This window comes from Oryctolagus cuniculus, chromosome 3 (assembly GCF_051225735.1).
Source record: "Oryctolagus cuniculus isolate XC-2025 breed Fujian yellow rabbit chromosome 3, ASM5122573v1, whole genome shotgun sequence".
In the NCBI taxonomy this organism is placed as follows: domain Eukaryota; kingdom Metazoa; phylum Chordata; class Mammalia; order Lagomorpha; family Leporidae; genus Oryctolagus; species Oryctolagus cuniculus.
In genome coordinates this window covers 43,121,962-43,143,673 of record NC_142869.1, presented here as the reverse complement: position 1 = coordinate 43,143,673, position 21,712 = coordinate 43,121,962, and the positions used below count along the sequence as shown (strand labels likewise).

The 21,712-nt window shown below is 42.5% G+C and overlaps 1 protein-coding gene across 10 annotated transcripts in view; it reads right to left on the bottom strand.

Moving 5' to 3' along the window:
- Nucleotides 1-21,712, bottom strand: part of ANKRD44 (ankyrin repeat domain 44) — a 356,403-nt gene that overhangs the window by 131,080 nt on the left and 203,611 nt on the right. For 8 of the 10 annotated variants that reach the window (XM_089330137.1, XM_051849306.3, XM_089330134.1 and 5 more), the window contains exons 5-9: nt 18,103-18,303; nt 17,662-17,749; nt 11,725-11,867; nt 10,433-10,645; nt 852-930 (exon numbers count right to left, since the gene is read on the bottom strand). Coding sequence is in view for 5 of the 10 variants with exons in the window: in XM_051849306.3 (XP_051705266.1) it covers nt 852-930; nt 10,433-10,645; nt 11,725-11,867; nt 17,662-17,749; nt 18,103-18,303 (724 nt within the window). In the remaining 5 variants the exon portion in view is untranslated. Of the gene's footprint in view, nt 1-851; nt 931-10,432; nt 10,646-11,724; nt 11,868-17,661; nt 17,750-18,102; nt 18,304-21,712 lie in introns of those variants that run through there. The other 2 variants (XM_089330136.1, XM_089330135.1) reach the window with 2 other exon arrangements.

Here is a 21,712-nt window from a genome sequence, read left to right as displayed (position 1 = left end):
TAGCAATCCAACTGTACATCATCCAAAATTCTTGCAGATGAGAAAAATATAGGGTCAATAAAATAGACTAAGAAATTTGAGAAGCAGAAATGTGGGCCAACTAAAGATAGTTTATGAATTGACCTGGAATGCCAACATAAGATCTAGACTAAGTCTTTTTTTTTTTTTTTCAATTGTCTCTAATATTTGCTAAGATAACAGGAGTTGTCAAAGTCAAATTGCTCATATTCTAGCCAGGACTCATTTACAGAGAACCATGAAGTACGGGACACTCCCCAGTACTTGGCCTTCAGACAACTCAAGAGTTCAAGTACACCTTTGTTGTGGGCCTGGAAAAGTACTCTATTACGTGACTTTCCAAGGTCTCTGTCAAGGCTGTGATTTTATTATCCTATATATCAAATACTTATCTGCTTTTCCTCTGAGTCACCTCATTTTTCTTACATTTGCCCAAGTAGCTTAATGAGTTTTAACTTAGCAAACTACAATGAACTCTAAAATCTAAAAATAAATTTACTGCTAGAAAATGTATGCTACTTATTTTTATTAGCTTCATAGGGAAAAGCATAAGATGTTGACACAAACACACCATTTCGCATTTCAAAGCTCACATATGCGTTGCCTGACTGGGAACTGACTACAAAACTGTTGTTCTATGTTCTCATTACTAAGTTAGAAGTTTCTAATGTATCTGATAAGTAGCTTTCAGCAGAGTGTGTCAAAGGATTGTGTAAAACCATGCTTATAAAAACTCCAAAACAGGCATCAACTCTCACATTCAATGACTAATAGCGAAACTCAGTCAGATCAAGAAATTTCAAATAATGAAACTACAGAAGCATCTCTCTTACCATTCTGAATGAGGGTCTGTGACCGTGTGAATCTTCCATGGACAGCTGTCATGTGCAATGGACTTTTGCCATCTTTACTCTGAAAAAAGGAGGGAGGGTGAAACAGTGCAGGTGCTCATGAACCTCAAATGTCCCTGGGGACACTGCTGACAATGCCCTGAACACATCAATTTTATTTTCTTTAAAGAGTGATCAGTAATTACAAAAGGCAAAGATAACATTGAAGGGAAAAAATAAAATGCATATGATGTCTCAGGTTACTGCATGATAACCACATTTTAAAGAAGTTTAAAGATACAGTCATCCAAAACATTTCTTTCCCTCCTGGGACCTATTGACGAAGCAGGTTTCCTTCAATATGCTTTTTCCCCATTTTTGTATAAGTAACACAGAAAAGACGAAGGATGTGTTAACCAGCACGGTTCTGTGTGGCCTGAAGTTGACCAAACTGCTGTAAATCACCGCGATTATCAAAACTGACTTGTACCATCCACTATTACCCACACTCCAGTTCAGCAGAAAAGCAATCCTTCTGACTCTTCCAAAGGAGAATCTCCTGTTACTTAACTCATCAAAAATCAGAAATCAAGTTGACATTTGAATAATTAGCTGGAAATGTGTGAATTTACATATCTCATTATTCATGATATAAATTATGGAATGTTCTGACAAAAATTAAGCCAAAACATGGAAAATGTACAGTATATCTCTACTGATCATCACTATACCAAATACCAAAGTCTTGGATATTTTATTAAGAAAGTCATTTAAATAGAATATCACTATAATTTTAGACCAAAAGTATTTCTTAAATAGAGTACATTTTTGTTCAAGTATTACTTTACAAAATCCACGTGACACCATTCTTTTTGTGAAGTTCAGAAGAAGCATTTCTCTAAGTCTGAGGTTAAAATATGAGGCTTCAAAAATGCATGCTCATTTTTGTGATGAAACCCAGACACCTGTGTTATAAAATGATTCTTGGGGCAGGTGTTTAGCCTAACAGTTAACAGGCTGGTTATGATGCCCACATCCCATACTGGAGTGATATCTGATTCCAGCTTCCAGACAAGGTAGGTCCTGGTGGGGTAGCAGATGATGGCACAAGCAGTTGGGTTCCTGCCACCCATGTGGGAGACCTGGATTGAGTTCCAGCTCCCAACTCCATCCCAGTCCAGCCCTGGCTGTTGCAGCATTTGAGGAGTAAACCAGTGTACAAGAGCCTTTTCCCTCTCTCCTTTCTCTCTGCCATAAGAAAAAAAAAAAAAAAGAATTTTAAATGACTGTTTCAAAAACTCCACAAACAAATTTGGAAAACAAATATCATTTAAGTATATTTTTTAGTGTAGATCAAAGACTTACTATTTTTGAATTATGCAGAGTTCTGCTTATAATTATGAATTAGTTCCCAAGCCAGACTTACTAAATTGGAATTGGGATAAGGAAGTCATCCCCTTTTCTAACTTGTACAGCACGCTAAAGTTTAAGAGCCACTGCTTTAGGATATGCTGAGGTAGCTTATAAAAGCACAGAGTTTTAACAGAAGAATTTTTAAACGTCTGTTTATATACTTTCATCTACTCGAAAGACAGAGAGAGTGAGAGGCACAGAAGAGAGACCTCCTATCCACTAGTTTGCTCCCCAAATGCCTGATATAGCCAGAACTGGGCCAGATCAAAGCCAGGAACATCAAACAGGTGGCAGGGGCCCAAGTAGTTGAGCCATCACCTGGTGCCTCTCAGGACTCATTAGCACGAAGCTGCATCAGAAGCAGAGGATCCAGGACTCAAACTGGCACTCCACACAGGTTGAGGACATCCCCAGCAGTGGCTCAACCCTCTGTGCCAAAACACCTGCTACCAGAAGACATTTTATTATCCTGGAAGTCTCCTCCTTAGAAAGGAGAAAAGGGATTACAGTCTTTGCCACGGAAAGAGTTACTCAAGACAGCAACTGCATCTTAATTGGAAAAAAAAAGTATATCATTATAGTTAAAGGTTCCCAGATAAATAGGCAGATAAAAAGAAATATGATCATTTCTCCATCTTATGTTATAACCTGAATCAGAAAAGATTGAGAAAAAAGGATGGAAGTAACTTGAAGCTTTACTGGAAGGAGGAAAAGGAGAAGCAATGAGAATGAGGAAATGGTACTATCACTGACTACAAGATATACACTGGAGGAGAGAGCCTAAAACTTGCTTAATTCTGGAGTTTTGTCGTGGCAGTCAGAACTACAGAGAGTTCAAAACGCTGAACAACTAGTTTGCAGTAGGAGTTTAAAACACACCCTTCCAACAGTAATGACAGTCCAAGACTAAGGAGAGAGGACAGAAATGACAGAGTTGACATTAATTTGTCCCTAGGTGGTGCTATTTCTTTAAATTTTGCTCCAATATTTTTTCTTAAATTTCATATAAAAATATAAGTAATTATCATTAAATTAAATATTTAAATAAAGCTATAAATACTTCAGTATTTAGAAAATCTTCATAAATATTTGCTAAGTACTTTTCCACGCCTGGAAGAGTTTAAGGGCTTTTGCAAGGAGTACTAGTTTGGTGGGAGCTATCTAAATTTCACGCAGAGCCACAGCAGAAGTTACCGGTTTCCATGGTGCATATTTTGAAAAGCCATTCCCTTTCCAGGGATAGCAAACACTACACCTTTCTTCTCCCTGGTAGTGCTTGTATCTCTGGTAAAGGGACAAATAAATAGAGATCATCAAAGTTAGGTAAATTGCAAAGGTGACACTTGATTCAGATACACCCATTTGGCTTGGGTTGATTTAGCACCCAATGCAGCCTACAGGTGACTTTTTTTCCCCCTCCAAGGGATACAGGTGGCAGAAGTCAGCAAGACAGGGATACAAAGTATTAAGTATCGTGGCAACCACTGGGGGAGGGTTGTTTATATGATATGGGGGTAAAGGGAGCTCATTATTTCAAAGGGGAATTTAAACCCAAGAAAGGTAGAAAAGACAAAAAGACTCTTTAGTCCTTAAAAATTACATCTCAGAATACTCGGTGTGACCAGGGCTCCTACTGAGCTTCATTATCTGCCTGGGAAATGTTTCCCGCAGGCGGACTTGGCTGTCGCTGCTGTTCCCAGAACTTCAGACAAGGATGAAAGATTCCTCACATCCTCATAAGGGAGAATACGATCAACTCTTCTATTTCCTCAAGGTGCTATAAAATTTTCTTCTCCATTTCTAGTCTCCTTCCAATGTTATAGATACCTTTTCCCATCAGATGTGGGGTTTTCAGATTTTGAAGACTAATTTAATTAAGCAAGAAGCTCTTCTATGATTCCTGTCATAAAGGAAACTTAATGATAATTATGAATATTTTATGATAAATATTAGTACTCTTTTGGGGTGGAACTCAGCGTTGTCCCAGGGAGATTAACCTTTGACCTAAATGAGCGTTTCCACTTCTTGATCACCATTCTCCTCACAGTCCATTGATTCTTTTCTTCCATTGCTAATGCCTTCTTCCCTGTGATACTGTGACCCCCTAGTCAGGCAGTGGCCCATTGGAGGGAGAACACTAAGGCCAGAAGCCCAGTAAGTTGGGTTTCTAACCCGACAGAAGAGCCACCTAAATAAAATGCTGGTTTGAAAAAGCCAAACACAGCTTTTTCTTTTCTTTTCTTTTTTAATGGTGCTAAACCCTAGAGATGATTCAGTGGCCATTCATTCCCTTCTTTTCTTCACTTTCTCTCCAAAGTCCCAAGGGTAGTGTCCCTGGTAGCTTTGGGAGCCGCAAGGAGGGAAGGCCTATACTTCCAGGAATGGCGAAGTCCCTACCTGTACTTCTTGGGAAGAAAAGTCCTTGTCAAGGTCCCTGCGGGTGCCTCAAGGTCAACCAATGAGGATCAGACCCGCCTCAACCTTTAACCCCCATGCCCTGAATCTATAAAAGGAGCTCTCCCAATCTCTGATGCGCAAATTCCCCGCCTCCGCTGCCACCCCCCCCACCCCCACCCCCCCACCCCCACCCCCCCGCCCCGCTGAGACCGGGAACCTCGTCTGGGAGTGGAATCCCAGTAAAAGCCTGTGAATTAATTGATTTGTCTGTCTGGGAAGATTTGTTACGCGCCAGACACCTTGCAGTCCCCTTCACGCATACTCTTGCCTGTTCCAGTTTTCACCCTCCACCTCCACACAAGTCATCCCATAATTTGGTCCTGGCACATGTGAAGAAAGAAACCGTTCTCACCAGCAGACACCTGAGAGACTTCAGCTCCAGTCTCCTGGGGCCAAATGAGCTAAGCATCCGCGGACAGAAAGGAACTGAGCCCATGCGCAGGCTAAACGTTAGCGACCAGGAGGCAGGCGATCGCGCTAGGTAATGTCTGAGTCTGCCTGCAGCATGGCTACGTGTATACGGCCTGCTTTAATGTCTACTTCGAATACTTGCAAAAAGAGCCTTGAGATGCTAGAGAAACTATACTGTAGTCTGTACTAGAAAAGAAAAAGTTATGTTTTCTAATGTTCTTCCTTTTTGCAAATTACAAGTAAACCTTCAATGGATTATTTTATTAAGTATCATGTCTTTATTATTTCATCATAATTCAACTAATATTATAAATTCCAAGACAGGGACATGGTCCATCTAAGCAAAATGAGGGACTATGAAGTGCATGCAAAATATACACCCCTCCTGCTCTTTCCACCCATCTTGTAATCGCTCATAAAGACATCACTAGGAATGTTCTGTGAGAATAGAGAAAAACAAAGTGAACACGTGGGTGGGTATTGGCTGCATTTCAATCGGCTATTTCCCTCAAACTTTGTAAAAATCTAACCAAATACAAATTGTCTGGCATCTACAAACACTTCCAAGCTCCAAGCTCCAGGACGATGAGCAACTTTAATTAGAGCGCTACCTCCAGTCAGACAGGACAGCTCCACGGAGACCCTGGAGGAGCCGGGCCCCCAGGCTGCATCTGGAACAGCCACAGAGGATCCTAAGGGAAGCAGGAAACCAGAGGCTACACACAGAGCAGATGAAAGGAGACTGAGGAAGAAGGGCAGAGCTGATTCAAAATACCATTTTTACAGATGGGGTAAGGAATAAACCCAAGTTTCGGATTTTTAGAACAGCATTTCTTTATTTTCAATTACTTGAAAATTAAAGTTAAGGAACTCTGTTTTCCAGGTCCATTTCTGTGGGAGAGGAGAGCACAGGTGAAGTCCCCCATGCAATCTGAACTGACCCCTACTCAGTTATCTGGAAGAAGTAGGCAGGTGAGCCGGGGAGTGGCCTTCTAGCCTCAGGCATTGGATACCCGGAAAGCTGCAGCTGGGGGGGGGGGGGGGGGGCACAGCAGGCAATGCTGTGAGTGCGGTCTGGTGAAGTCATTTTATTTAACTGCAGGAATCTCCCTTCCTCTGAAGGATCCACAGGACATTCATCAGACACCAGGATGGCAGGACCGATGTTCACCGTCCGAGGGACATTGACTGTTTGGCCACCGGTGGGCTCCCAGCCCCCTCACAACCTGTCCTGTGACTTTGACCACCTCGGAAGACTCCCACCTTTGGGCTCCTCAACACGGACAAAGACCTTCACCTGTCCTTTGCTGGCTCCACCTAGGAGATCTGGAACTCTGAAACTCGCTTCACCTACTCTGTTTTTCTGTTTCTGCCGGCTTTCCACCTTCAAAAAGTCTCTCCCTCCATTCCTCCTTACCTTGTCTGACTCCTTTTCTCTGGATTTCCTCCTCCTGATCCTACAAGTAAGGGGTCACTGGAGTCCTCCCTTCTGCTACTGCGTCTCTCTGAAGGTGAGCTCATCCTTCTCTCCCAATTTCTACTACCACCTTTATGTAAGTAAGGCAACCTCAGTTGTTTCTCCTATTCCCGACTGCTCTTCCTGGCTACACTACCACATTTCCCACCATTAGGTTTCTCAAACTGGCTGTACAAGGGCTCAAAATCAGCTTCTCTGAAAGTAGACCTATAGGTTTTCCCTCCTATGACAACTCTTCCTGCCCATATTCTTTTTTTTAAAGATTTATTTTTGAGGCCAGTGCTGTGATATAATGGGTAAAGCTTCCGCCTGCAATGCCAACATCCCATATGGGCGGCAGTTTGAGTCCTGGCTGCTCCACTTCCGATCCCAGCTCTCTGCTATGGCCACTGCGGGCAGTGGGGGAGTGAACCAGCAGATGGAAGACCTCTCTCTCTCTCTCTGTGCCTCTCCTTCTCTGTGTAACTCTGACTTTCAAATAAATAAAAAAAGAGATTTATTTCTTTATTTTGAAGGAGTCACAGACAGAGAGGGACAGACAAAGAGAGACAGAGCTCTTCCAACTGCTGGTTCACTCCCCAGATGGCCACAATGGTCAGTGCTGCGCCAGGCCAGAACCAGGAGCCATGCTTCTTTCAGGTCTCCCACGTGGATGGCAGTGGTCCAAGCGCTTGGGTCATCTGCTGCTGCTTTCTCATGTGCATTAGCAGGAAGCTGTATCAGAACTGGGGCAGCCAGGACAGCAACTGGTGCTCCTATGGGATGCCAGTGTTGCAGGTGGCAGCCTTACCCACTGCACCGTAACGCCAACCCCTTTGTTAGCCTTCTTAGTGAATATTAATAATATTCTTTTATTAAGTGCTTCCCATATGCCAGATGTTTTATGTAATTTCTATGCAAAAAACTGATAAATTCTCTAAACAGTTCCATGAGGAAAATACTGTTATTTTCAGATTTAAAAAACTGCAGGGACAGGCATTTGGCACAGCAGGTAAGATGCTTGCCTCCCCTTCTGGAGTACATAAGTTAGAGTCTCAGCTCTGCCCCCAATTCCAGGTCCCTGCTAATGTGCACTATAGGAGGCCACAGGTGATGCCTCAGGTAGTTGGGTCCCTACCATCTCTGTGGGAGACCTAGATTGAGTTACCTGCTCCCACTGTGTCTAGTCCAGCCTTGGCTATTGTGTGTGTCTGGAGGCCACCTCTCTCTCTAATTAATTAAAACCAAACAAAAATTTTAAAAGCTGAGACATACAGCCAGGGAGTGGGTGGGTGGGGGAGGCTGACGAAACAGTTGTTACAAGTCACAGCTCGGAGAGGAATCTTGGCAGTCTAGCCCCAGAACTGAACGCTGAACCTCCCTTCGCCAGATTTCCACCTTTCCACTCACCTTGCAGTCTCCACCTCTTGTCTTGTCAAGTCCTACTGATTGCTTTCTGCAAAGCCTTGCCTTCAGTTGGCTCCTCCCCACCCCCTGCCTTCACAACCTCTTCTCTAGACCAATCTTTCTGACTTGCCATTATCCTCTCTTCATCTACACCTGGATTTTCATTCATCCAAAATAAAAACAGTTCTTTGTTTTCCTCGGGCTATAAAAATAACACATGCCCATTACATAACTGTCAGAAGATATAAGCAAATACACAAAAAAGAAACTAAAAACCCAAATCACAATTTTATCACTCTTTTGTGGTAACTGTTGCTAGCACATTGGTGTAAACTCCTGATATTTTTCTCTCTTTCTATGCATATACATGGCCACATAACTTTTTAAAATTAAAAAATGTGATTTTTTTCATCAATAACCACTTGTTATTCTTCTTGCTATTTGCCAATCTTAAAGGCAAATATATTTTAAATAAGTTTTTATTTTTCTATTACTAGTGATATTGAATGTTTTTCCATGTGATTAATGAATATTGTATTCTCTCTCTTGTGTTCCATCTTGGTCTATACTTTCTCATAGGTTATCCAAATTTTTATTATGGATTTATATGAGCTCTTTAGATATTAAGCATATTAGCTTTTTGCTTGTCATGTACATTGCAGAAAAATTTCCCTTAGTTGTTCCTATTTCAATGTTTGATGATAGTTTTATCTTTTCTACCCTCTTGTCATTTTTTGTCATATAAAAGTTTAGAATTTTTATGTAGTCATACATACAGTTTTTTTCCCTGTATGTTTTCTGTGCTTGCTGTTCTGTGGCCACATTCATACTCAAGTCTGATCATCTGGCCTCTATAATGATTAGTTGTGCCTGCAGCCTATAGAAGCCCAAACTCCTTAGCCAGTACATGAGCCATTTTCCTTGGTCATGTCACATTTTAGCTTATTTTTAGCCTCTTTTCCTCCTCCATTGTATTTGATAGGCAGAAAGACAGAGACAGAGAGAGATCTTCCATCTACTGGTTCACTCCCCAGATGCCAGCAATAGTCCAGGCTGAGCAAGACAAAAACCAGAAGCTAGGAACTCAATCCAGTCTTCCATGTGAATGAGCCATCACCTGCTGCTTTCCAAGGTGTACATCGCAGAATGCAGGATCAGAAGTGGAACAGCCAGGACTTGAACCAGACACTCTGACCTGGGATACAGGTGTCCCAAGTGGGGACTTAGCAGCTGTGTCACTTGTCTGTCTCTAGCCTGTCTTTCAAATAACTTATATTCAACCACATGAACTGCTATCCTGAAAATGTGTCCCATACTTCCTTACTATTAGATATTATGAGAAAAATTGTAAAAAGGTTTAATAGAGAAGAGATATTCATTAAAGTAGACTGATGTGGTATTTTGAAATTAAATCTTAGAAATCATCTCTTCAAAATCAGAGACAGGATAATTGGGACCTTGCTTCAGGAAGGGAAGCAGAAGCTGAGGATAAGAGAAAGGTTTGCTAGTGTGGGTCAGATTAGTCTGCCTCAGTCCAGGCACATTCAAGTGACATAACCCAAACTGTGAAGGCTTCATGCCGAGACTGCCCTTGGTCAGCCACGGTGGCCAGCCAGGTGCTTACCAGATGCTCACCAAGAGCCTATGTACCCACAGCTCCCTCTGCTTTGCTCACCCAGTTCTCTCTCTGGACTGCCTTCTCTCATCTTACCTCTATCCCTCCTCATCTGAATTGCAATAAATTTCCAAGTCTCAGCTCCAAACCAACCTCCATTTCTCGTTACCAAGCAGCAAGCAAGTGAACATTTGCTTGTTGTAGCCGTGGTGCTTTCTCACTCTCTCCAGGCACTCCTCCCATTCCTCCCACCTCGGGATTATGAGTGCACTTGTCTCCTCGTCACTCTGTAAATTCCTGCAGGGCAGAGATCTTAGTTCTTCTTGGAGGACTCCTCCAGTGTCACACGGAGGGCACTAAGACCTTAGTGAATTTGATGAAGGACTATCATGAAGACTACGCCAGTGCTACATCACTGAAGCCACCATCTGAGGTTTGAAAATATTTGGAAAACTCCTTGGAGAGTGAGGCTGGAGTTGGAACAGACCCATGATCATTGGTCAGGATTTCTTTGAGTTCTCAGCAGCTCTGCCCTATCAGTTCAGTGTTACAGTCTGAGATGAGTCAACAGTCTTATGACCCAGACTTTGCCCTGGAGCATCCACCAAATTACCAGGGACGCAGGTCTGCAGCCTCAGAGCCTTGCAGCTGGTACCACCACACCTGAATAAACAACCTGCTGTTTCCATAGCCAGGATAAGACTGTGTGAGCCAAGGCGCTCAGGGTTACAAGTCAAAAGACATGGTATACTCGTTAGCTTCCGCTTTTGCTCAGAGGCTCAATGCAAAGGTTTCAAGCACAGGGAGAGAGGAAGAGGGTCATACCTGAATGTTGACATCCGCCCCATTGTTTACTAACAATTCCAGACACAAAGCACCATGTGTGGAGGCAGCAGCAAAATGCAGAGGGGTGAAGCCATTGTTGTTCGGCTGGTTCACATTAGCACCGTAGTCGATCAGCTCGTTCACCACGGCATCCTGGCCATTGTAGCAGGCGATGTGAAGTGCTGTGTTTCCATAGACATTGATCTCATCAATCTGCAGAGAGTCCAACACAGGGCAAGTAAAATCACTGGAGCCAATTTACTCCATTTTCCACAAAAAGTCTAATGGTCCTGGTTAGAGAAGGAAACAGCCATCTGTCAACATAATTACTCGGAGCCGATTCTTGCCCCAGCCATTCAGCCTGGGAACACGTGTCACCCAGAGGTAAAGATCAGCAAAAAATGAATGTGACAAAAAAGTAACCTAGAGAGGAAGAGTTAGAGGTTTCATGCCATGGAGAGGTTTTTTTTTTTTGTTTTTTGTTTTTTGTTTTTTTTTTTTGTCAGCTACAGAACAGATAAAGGGCAAAAGGCCAAGCAGCTTTCAATACACCAGAAGAGGAGCCGATCAGGGGACGAGAGCAGAGCCCTGAACTCGAGGCTGGGCACAGGGAGCACATACAGAAGGGTGGGAGATGGAGGGGAGGGCTGTGGACCTTAGCACTACTAAGGCTCAGAACCCACTCTGAGTTTGCTCTGAAGCCTATTCCAGGAGCGGGGCAGTGGTGCTGCCCGGAGGTAGGCTTAGTCCACGGCTCCCTGCTGTTCTGCGACCTGCCCTGGGTGCTGAGTGTCACCACGCTGCTTCAGCACAGCCACTGCTTCTCCTGTCCAGGAGCAGAATGTGGCAGTCTCACCACTGCCCCTGCTGTGCTCACTGAAGGAGAAGGGGGACAGGCCAACTGCTCAGCTCAACGTCACACACTTCTGTTCGTTCCTGTTATCCATTCATTCATTCTTGCTGTGTGATGTGAATTCAAAGCCTAGAATCTGAGGGTAACTCAGCAAACTCTAGCCAGTCATTGATTGGATAATGCATTACACGGAAGATGTCTATTTATGTGTTCCTCTATCAGTGTGGATATATAGGGTCAGTCTGTTACCGGTTTTCCAATACTTAGTCTATGCGCCCATTGTCTGGTCTCAGCTGCCCAAGTGAACTCAAAAACACAGGAGGCTAGAGAATACATTTCCCTGTTTGATTAAAATGCAAACAGGATTTAGTTTCAGAGCAGAGAAAACGCACACACACATACACACAGGCCGTGCAATGATGTATTAATCGCAGCTCACCTCAACCCCCAGATTCAGCAGGTGCTTGACGACGTTGATCTGTCCGTTGGAGGCTGCGGCATGCAGGGGAGTATAACCCTTCTTATCCTTGCAGGTTACTTCTGCGCCATGGTTAATGAGCAAGGCTACAACATCCAGGTGGCCTTGACACAGACAGCAGCAGAAAACATCGTTAACCTTAACAGGACAGTTAGACAATGCATTTCACCTAAATTATCACCATTAGCTATTTATAAAAAGTGGGTTCATGGTGACTATTCAACAAATGTTTATTGTGTACCTACTATGTGTCAGACATCCTGTCAATACCTTGGGAAGAAAAAAACGATGACCTACAAGTGAGTCTTCTCTTGAAAGAGATCTAGCAGACAAGACAACTGTCAGCAAGTCAACAAATAATAATGAGGTTCTGCTAATGTGTTAGTAACACAGCCAAAAACTATTTGTGTTAAGATGAAAGCAAAAGGGCCGACATGTGGTATAGCAGGTTAAGCTACCACTTGCCACACTGGAATCCCACGTGGGCACTGGGTTTGTGTCCCCCTTGCTCCACTTCTGATCTAGTTCCCTGCTAATGCATCTGAGAAAGCAGCAGACGATGGCCCAAGTGCTTGGGCCGCTGCACCCATGTGGAAGACCTGGAAGTAGCTCCTGGCTCGTGGTTTTGGCCTGGCTCAGCCCTGTCGATTGTGGCCACTGGGAAATAAACCAACAGAGGGAAGATCTCTCTCTCTCTCCCCCTCTCTCTAACTCTGCATTTCAAATAAATAAATAAACCTTAAAAAAAAAATAAAAGCAATGCTTTTGAAACCAATTGCCGGGGCCAGGGTCAGTGCTGTGGCCTGGCGGGTAAAGCTGCCGTCTGCAGTGCCAGCATCCCATATGGGTGCTGTTTCTAGTCCTGACTGCTCCATTTCTGATCCAGTTATCTGCTGTGGCTTGGGAAAGCAGTAGAAAATGGCCCAAATCCTTGGGTCCCTGCACTAGCATGGGAGACCTGGAAGAAGCTCCTGGCTTCGGATCAGTGCAGCTCTGAACGTTGTAGCCATCTGGGGAGTGAACCAGAGGATGGAAGACCTCTCTCTCTTTTTCTCTCTCTCTTTTTCTCTCTCTCTGCCTCTCCTTCTCTCTGTGTAACTGTGACTTTCAAGCAAAATAAATAAATATTTAAAAACAATCAAATGCTAATAAAATTTTAAGATTCTTGGATTTTTTAAGCCCAAGGATTCACTCAAACCCATCTACAGCCACATAATTTATTTCAGCCCTACCCTAATCTGTTTGTTCTCTCCCTACAATTAATGATAATTTTAATTTTTAAATATGTATTTATTTGAGTGACTGAGATGGAGAGGGAGAGGGAAAAGCAGAGGAAGAAAGGGAGGGAAAGGGAGAGAGAACAAGTCCTGTTTACTGGTTCATTTCCCCAAATGCCTGTGAAGATTGAGGCTGGGCCTGGCTGAAGCCAGGAGCAAGAAACTCAGTCCAGGTGTCCCATGTGGGTGGCAGGAACCCAATTCCTTGAGCCATCACAGTTGCCTCTAAGGGTCTAATTAACAGGAAGCTAGAGGCAGGAATCAGAGCCAGATATCAGACCCGGGTACTGCAATGCAGGACACAGGCATCCTAAACAGCATCTTACCTCAAGGTTAAATGCTTGTCCCTATGCTAATTTTTAAAGTGATTATAAAAACCATGTATGCTTGTTTGAAAGGATTCAGGGGGGAAAAAAAGTAAGTTAAAAGGAAACCAAAATCACCCAGTCACAAATCTCAGGAGACAGGCTAATACGCTGGTATAAATAGTAATGGGGAACCTCAACATCCCACTTTCATCAATGGACAGATCAACTAGACAGAAAATCAACAAAGAAACAACAGAGCTAATCTACACTATAGACCAAGTGGACCTAACTGATATCTACAAAAACTTTTCACCCCACAGTTGCAGAATACCCATTATTTTTATCAGTGCATGAGATGTTCTCTAGGACAGACCAGATACTAGGCCATAAAGCAAGTCTCAGCAAATTAAAAAAAACTGAAATCAAACCATGCCATCTTCTCTGACCACAATGCAATGAAGCTGGAAATTAACAATTCAAAAATCTCTAGAACACACAGAGACTGAACAACATGCCCCTGAATGAACAGGTCATAGAAGAAATAAAAAATTTCTGGAAATGACAATACAACTTATGGGATATAGCAAAATCAGTGCTAAGAGGGAAATTTATAGCAACTGGTACCTACATCAAGAAATTGGAAAGGAATCAAATAAATGAGCTATCAATGCATCTTAAGGACCTAGAAAAAAATTAGCCAAACTAAAAATTAGTAGAAGGAAAGAAATAAAATTAGAGAATAAACAAGATTGAGCCCCTCGCAAAAATACAAAAGTTCAGTGAAATGAAGAACTGGTTTTTGAAAAAACAAACAAGATTGATACATCATTGGTCCAACTCACCAAAACAAGAGGGAAAAGACCCAAATTAATAAAATCAAAGATGAAAAAGGAAATATAAAAATAGATAAAGAAATAAAAAGAATCATCAGAAATTATTACAAAGAAAAGAGCCAAATGCCAATAAATTGGGAAGCCTAGAAGAAACGGATAGATTCCTGGACACATACAATCTACTAACATTGAGTCATGAAGACACAGAAAACATAAACGGACCAATAACCAAGACAAAGCCCAGGAACGATAGCTTCACTGCTGAATTCTACCAGACTTTTAAAGAAGAATTAATTCCAATTCCTCTCAAGCTTTTCAAAACAACTGAAAGCGAAGGAATCCTCCCAAACTCCTTCTGTGAGGCCAGCATCACCTTAATTTCTAAACTGAAAGACACAGAGAAAGAGAACTAAAAACCAATATTCCTCCTGAACATAGATGCAAAAATCCTCAACAAAATACTACTAACTCATCAATTCCAACAACACATCAGATTTATCCCTGGTATGCAGGGATGGTTCAACATTTGCAAATCAATAAATGTGATATATCACATTAACAAACTGAATAACAAAATCCACATGATTATCCCAATAGATGCAGAGAAAGCATTTGATAAAATACAAAATCCTTTCATGATGAAAACCTTAAGCAAACTGGGTATAGAAGGACCATTCCTCAACACAATCAAGGCAATTTATGACAAACTCAAAGTCAGCATCTTATCAAATGGGGAAAAATTGGAATCATTTCCACTAAGATTTGGAACCAGACTAGATGCCCACTCTCACCATTACTAATCAATATAGTCCTGGAAGTTTCAGCCAGAGCCATTAGGCAAGAAAAAGAAATCAAAGGGATACGAATTGGGAAGGAGGAAGTCAAACTATCCCTGTTTGCAGATGACATGATTTTATATATAGGGGAACCAAAAAACTCAAAAGAGACTACTGGAACTCATTAGAGAGTTCATTAAAGTGGCAGGACCTAAAATTAACAAAAAATTAACAAAAATCTATAGCCTGTGTAAAAACAGACAATGTTAATCCTCTGCCTGCGGCGTCGGCATCCCATGTGGGCGCCAGTTCTAGTCCCGGCTGTTCCTCCTCCAATCCAACTCTCTGCTATGGTCTGGGGAAGCAGTAGAAGATGGCACAAGTGCTTGGGCCCTGCACCCACGTGGGAGACCAGGAAGACGCACTTGGCTCCTGGCTTCAGATCAGGGCAGCTCCAGCCGTTGTGGCCACTTGGAGAGTGAACCAATGGAGTAAGACCTTTCTTTCTCTTTCCCTCTCACTGTCTGTAACTCTAACTCTCAAATAAAATAAATATAAAAATAAATAAATAAATAAAAGGTAATTTAAAAAAAGATCAATTCCATTCTCAATTGCTACAGAAAAAATTAAAAGTCTTGGAATGCATTTAACCAAGGAAGTGAAAGATCTGTACTATTAAAATTACAAAGCTTTGAAGAAAGAGAGACACAAAAAAATGGAAAAATCTTCCATGTTCATGGATTCAAATAATTAATATCATCAAAATATCAATACTTCCAAAAACAATTTATAGATTCAATGCAATCTCAATCAAAATACCAACAACATTCTTCTCAGATCTAGAAAAAACAATGCTAAAATTCACATGGAAACAGAAGTACCCTGAATAGCTAAAGTAATCTTAAACAACAAAAACAAAGCTCACATGCATCACAATACCAGATATCAAGACATATTACAGGGCGGTTATAATCCAAACAATCTGATAATGGCAAAAAAAAAAATAGGCATGCATTCCAACAGAACAGAATAGAAACTCTAGAAATCAATCCCCACATCTATAACCAATTAATCTTTGTCAAAGAAGTTAAAGTCAATCCCTGGAGAAAGGTCAGTCTCTTCAACAAATGGTGCAGGGCAACTGGATCTCCACAGGCAGGAGTATGAAACACAACCCCTACCTTACATCTCACACAAAAATCAACTAAAAATGGGTCAAGGATCTGAATCTATGACCTGGTACTATCAAATTACTAAAGGAGAACATTGGAGAAACTCTACAAGACTTTAGCATTAGGCAAAAACTTCTTGGAAAAGACCCCAGAAGCACAGGCAATCAAGGCTAAGATTGACAAGTGGGATTACATCCAGTTGAGAAGCTTCTGTGCTGCAACGGAAACACAGAAGCAAAGTGCAGAGGCAATCCCAAGAATGGGAGAAAATATTGCAAACTATGAAACTGATAAAAAGATTATATCCAGAATCTATAAAGAGCTCAAGAAACTCAACAACAACAACAACAAAAATGCAGTTAAGAAATGGGCAGGGGCCAGTGCTGTGGTGTAGCAGGTAATGCTGCCACCTGCAGAACCAGCATTCCATCTGTGCACTGGTTCAAGTCCCAGGTACTTATCCTGGTCTCCCATGGGGTGCAGGACCTGGAAGAGGGGCAACCGGGACAGAATCCAGCGCCCCGACCGGGACTAGAACCCGGTGTGCTGGCGCCACAAGGCGGAGGATTAGCCTAGTGAGCCGTGGCGCCGGCGGTATACAACATTTTCAACATTTGCTTTCACTATACAGATCTGTTTTACAAAATGAGGATCATATTATTTAAGCTGTTTATTATTATGATCTGTTTTCACTTAACATATCACAGATCCTCCTATGTTAATAAACACCCAGGGATGACATCACTGCTTATTGCAGAGTGTCTCTCTGTGTAGCTCTTCCAGTCCTGTGGATGGGCACTCAGGGTTTTGCAACTCGATGCTGATAGAATTCTGTCTTCTTTTCTAATGGCAGGATGCTCTTCCATCAGAAACATAAAGTTCAGACGCTGGTAGTTCATTTCCTCTAAGTCTACCCTGAGAATAAGTCTGTGAGGCCTATCATCTGGCAGTGTTACTTGTGCCCACAAAAACAAAAAGGAAAAACAGAAATGTAACCTCTTCCTTCAGTCTCCCACTGAAGGGGCAAAAATGAAGACTGCAAGCACCAGCTTTGTGGGCAGTGGAACACAGGATAAACCACGGTGACGCTGGTCACTTCCATCTGTGAAACAGCCCGGGTTTGTCCTCTCTTCCTTCCTTTTTGTTTCTTTCAAAAATATTTGAGTAAAAAGACAAATGGAATTAGTGTCTTTGTTTTCTGAACCAGTCATCTTAATTTTTGCTGCCATAACAAGTTAAAATAAGCACAGTGTGTGCAGCTCTTCAATCCAGTTTGCGGCACATTCAAAGAGGTCCAGGCCATGATTCACTCCCCTCCTCTTCGCAGGCTAAATCAATTTCTGACAAAGCTTTGCCCAATGAGAGTGCTCTACCTATGCCAATCAAATGGACTGGATCTTCATTAATTTGGAACCTAAGCTTGAAAGAAGTCAGTCTTGCCCCCAGAGAACACCTACACAATCCATGAAGACACCCACATCTTGTTAGGTTAAGTTTACCTACACTTTGCTTTCCGTGCATAGAATCCTTACCCATATATGCTGCCCAGTGCAGAGCACGCCGGTCCTTCTTGTCAAATGCATTGATGTTTGCCCCTTTGGCCAAGAGCAAATTGACCATCTGAAAGATAACCAACAATGAAATCAAGCACTCAATTCTGTGATGGGCTCCTCACTGCCTGCAGGTGATCCGAGCCAAATTCACATGGAATCAAAAAGCAGGTCAGAGAGCTGGAGTTCTAACCAAGTAGCAAGATGATGTCACTGCAGACTGCGGCAGGTGTGTCAGATGAGAAAACTCCTTTATCAATCCATGGTGGCTCTACACTTTAAGAATGAATATCATTGCCTATGGGCTTGTATATAAACGTTATCATCACATTTTCTAAAAATGTTAACAATAAGATCGGGCCCTACTTGTGGCTGAGAGAGTCTGTGGAGAGTCCCCCAGTTTCTAATGATAAAAACACCCACCTCCACATGGCCATTCAGAGCTGCATGGTGCAAAGCCGTACGTCCCCCTCGGTCGGAGACATTGACACTGCTCAGCAGGGGAATGATTACTTCTGCACATTTGACGGCCTTATTGGCTGCTGCCACGTGGAGAGGGGTCTGCCAGTTCTTATCCCTCGCGTTGACATCAGCCGAGTGCTTGATCAATACTTGAACTGCTTCCTACAACAAAAGCAGAATTGGCAGGCATCACTGGCAAATACTCAATCAGTACTTAACAGAGTGTCAGATGCTTCACCAGACCTTGTAACTATAAAGAGAAAGGAAGACTCCTTCCCATGGGCTCAAAATAAGCAAGGCAACATGCGATAAAAGATCAGGAGTAGCACAGATTAAGACAGATTCTTTCTTGGTGAAACCAGGAGCCCTGACACATCTCTAAAACCAAATAAAGCTTTTAATTATAAGATTTCCTTATAAGGTACAAGCATGCTTAGACCAACTGAGAGCACTCAAATGCAAGTGTGAATAATTAATATGTAAGTAAAATGTAATTAGTATCTAAGTAATTAATATCTTAGTAAAAATGCCCCTAAACAATCATCTAAGATTACAGCTGTTTGTCAACAAACTTCCAAAGTCAAAAGGCCTCAAAGCCCTTCAGACATTCTTGGATTGATTTGTATACCTTTGGTTTTCTCTGCCAATACCTTAACCTTTGGCCTGTGTCATCAGTAAGCAGACAAGGGAAGTGATATATCTGTTACCCTCTGTTATACCTCAACATGAGGCTATGGAATTGTTCCATCTTTTCCCAACATTTTCCAGTTACACCAAGTAACTTCTTTAGGCACTGTTGAGTCTACTTTACCTTTACTGAGTCTCTCATTTTTCATTTTCTTTCTACTGACTCAGCTCACTAGTGTTACAGGTCAAGACAAATCCCTGACTTTACAATGAGATCATTTGTGGAGCCCCTAATAATACACGTGCCTGGTCCTACCCCAGATATTTTAGTGGACTTGAGCATTTCTGTAGACTTCCTAGAGATGCTGGCATGCAGCAGGTTGAAGACGCTCTTCTGTTTAGACAAGGCAATGATTCAGCTCCTCTCTGGAAGGGAACAGCTAGCTGTTGCTGCCTTTCGCTACTTCTAGAGACTTCCCTAGGAATAGTTAGTGAAGCTCATTTATGGACATCTTGTCAATGTGGCATCAATAACCCAATGAAAGGCAGCAATACCACACTCCTTCCATCCTTCAAGGACCAGGAATTTACCCAGTTTGCCTGTGATGGTTAATTTTAGGTGTTGATTGGATTAAGGAACATCCAGAAACTCAGGAAAGGTGTTTCTGTGAGAGTCTTTTCAGAACAGACTAGCACGTGAATCTGAGTAGACTGGGTGAGGAAGACCTGCCCTCAACTGAGGGCACCATTGACTGGCTGAGGGTCTGCAGAGAATAAATATAGAGAGGGGACTGGTCCTTTGCTCGGAGAACTGGGACACATCATCTCCAGCTTTGGACATCAAAACCCCAGGCTTGCTGACCTTTGGACTCCAGGACTTAACAGCAGTGGCCCCCTTACTGGGTACAAGGCTTCCACCTTCAAATTAAGAGTCACATCCTCACCTTCCCTGGTTCTGAGGCCTTCGGACTTGGACCGAGACATGCTACCTGGCATCCCAGGGTCTCCGGCCTGCAGATGACCTGTTGTGTCATAATCATGTGAGCCTCTTCCCCTTACTGTTTATTAATTCCTTTTCATAGATCTATTTACATATCATGCTGACTCTCTCTTGTGATCCCTAATCCTCAGGGCCAGACTATCCAATCTACTTTATCATAGGGGTATATGACAGTGCCCCAGACGGGACTGGAACACAGCAAAACCAACACTGTTACCACGGCCATATGTGATGAAATAAAAAGAATGTCCCATCAATCAGTAACAACAACATACTGAATTGAAAGGCTAAAGAGCTAAATGATAGCAAAACAGAAATGAACCATGCAAATTAGACACTACAGCTTAAATAAACAGTATGATAATAAGAGACACTCCATTTAGATAATATAAATAAAAGGCAATAAACTAATAGTGCCCAACCAACCAATTTGTTCAGAGTACCAAAAAGAAAAATCAGATACACACACACACACACACACGCGCGCACACACACACATATAAATAACACCCAGTCTCAGAAAAACTAACAATAAAGTGAAATATATATATATATATATATATATTTAAGGCCCTTTTTAAAATTTTTTGTTGAGGAGTGGAGGATAGGGAGGTTGAGAACAAGAGCAAGTGAGAGCGAGAAAAAAAATAGAGCAGCGCTGGCACTGTGGCATAGTGGGTAAAGCTTCCGCCTGCAGTGCCAGCATCCCATATGGGCACTAGTTCAAGTCTCAGCTGCACCACTTCTGATCCAGCTCTCTGCTAAGGCCTGGGAAAGCAGTAGAAAATGGCCCAAGTCCTTGGGCCCCTGCACCCACATGGGAGACTTGGAGGATGTTCCTGGCTCCTTGCTTTGGATTGGTGCAGCTCCAGTTGTTGCAGCCATCTGGAGAGTGAACCAGCGAATGGAAGACCTCTCTCTCTCTCTCTCTCTCTCTCTCTCTGCCTCTCTGTAACTCTGCCTTTCAAATAAATAAATAAACCTTAAAAAAAGAAAGAAAGAAAAGAAATAACACAACTCCCTTCTGGGGTTTACTCCCCAAAAGCACACAACATCTGTACCACAGCCTCAATCTAGGTCTCACACAAGGGTGACAGGAACCCAATTACTTAAGCCATGATTGCTGCCTCCCAGGGTCTGCATTAATGGGAAGCTGGAGTGAGGAGCTGCTGCAGGGAATCAAACCAGTTTGTTACAGTATGGAACACAGGCACCTTAACTGCTACTAAATACCTGCTTCTCTACATGCATTATTTTTTTTCTCTACATGCATTATTAATGCTCACCTACTGTGTGCAAAACACTGGTGAAACTATACAATGCTGCAAGAAGCAACAGCTGGGCTCTAGCCTAAAAACTGAGTGAACAAAAAAAATATACAAAACAAAATTGATAAGTCATAATATGAGGTTAAGATTCAAATAACAGCCTGCAGCACTGGCACTCCGGGTTCTAGTCCTGGTTGGAGCGCCAGATTCTGTCCTGGTTGCTCCTCTTCCAGTCCAGCTCTCTGCTGTGGCCCGAGAGGGCAGTGGAGGATGGCCCAAGTGCTTGGGCCCTGCACCTGCATGGGAGACCAGGAGGAAGCACCTGGCTCTGGGCTTTGGATCAGTGTGCAGCGCACCAGCTGTAGCAGCCATTTGGGGGGTGAACCAATGGAAGGAAGACCTTTCTCTCTGTCTCTCTCTCTCACTGTCTAACTCTGCCTGTCAAAAAAAAAAAAAAAAAAAAGATTTAAATAACAAAAAAATTTTATCAACATTGTCTCATAAGTTATGAAACTTATGTAGATACAATTAATTGGACTATGGGAAGAAAATACAGGAAACTCCATTTACATTTAAAAAAAAAAGGAAAACATTTTGGCTGGTGTTACCCTCTGGGTTGGCACAGTGTCAGCATTCAGTATGAATAAGGGTCCCTTCCAGAGATGCTCCAGTGGGA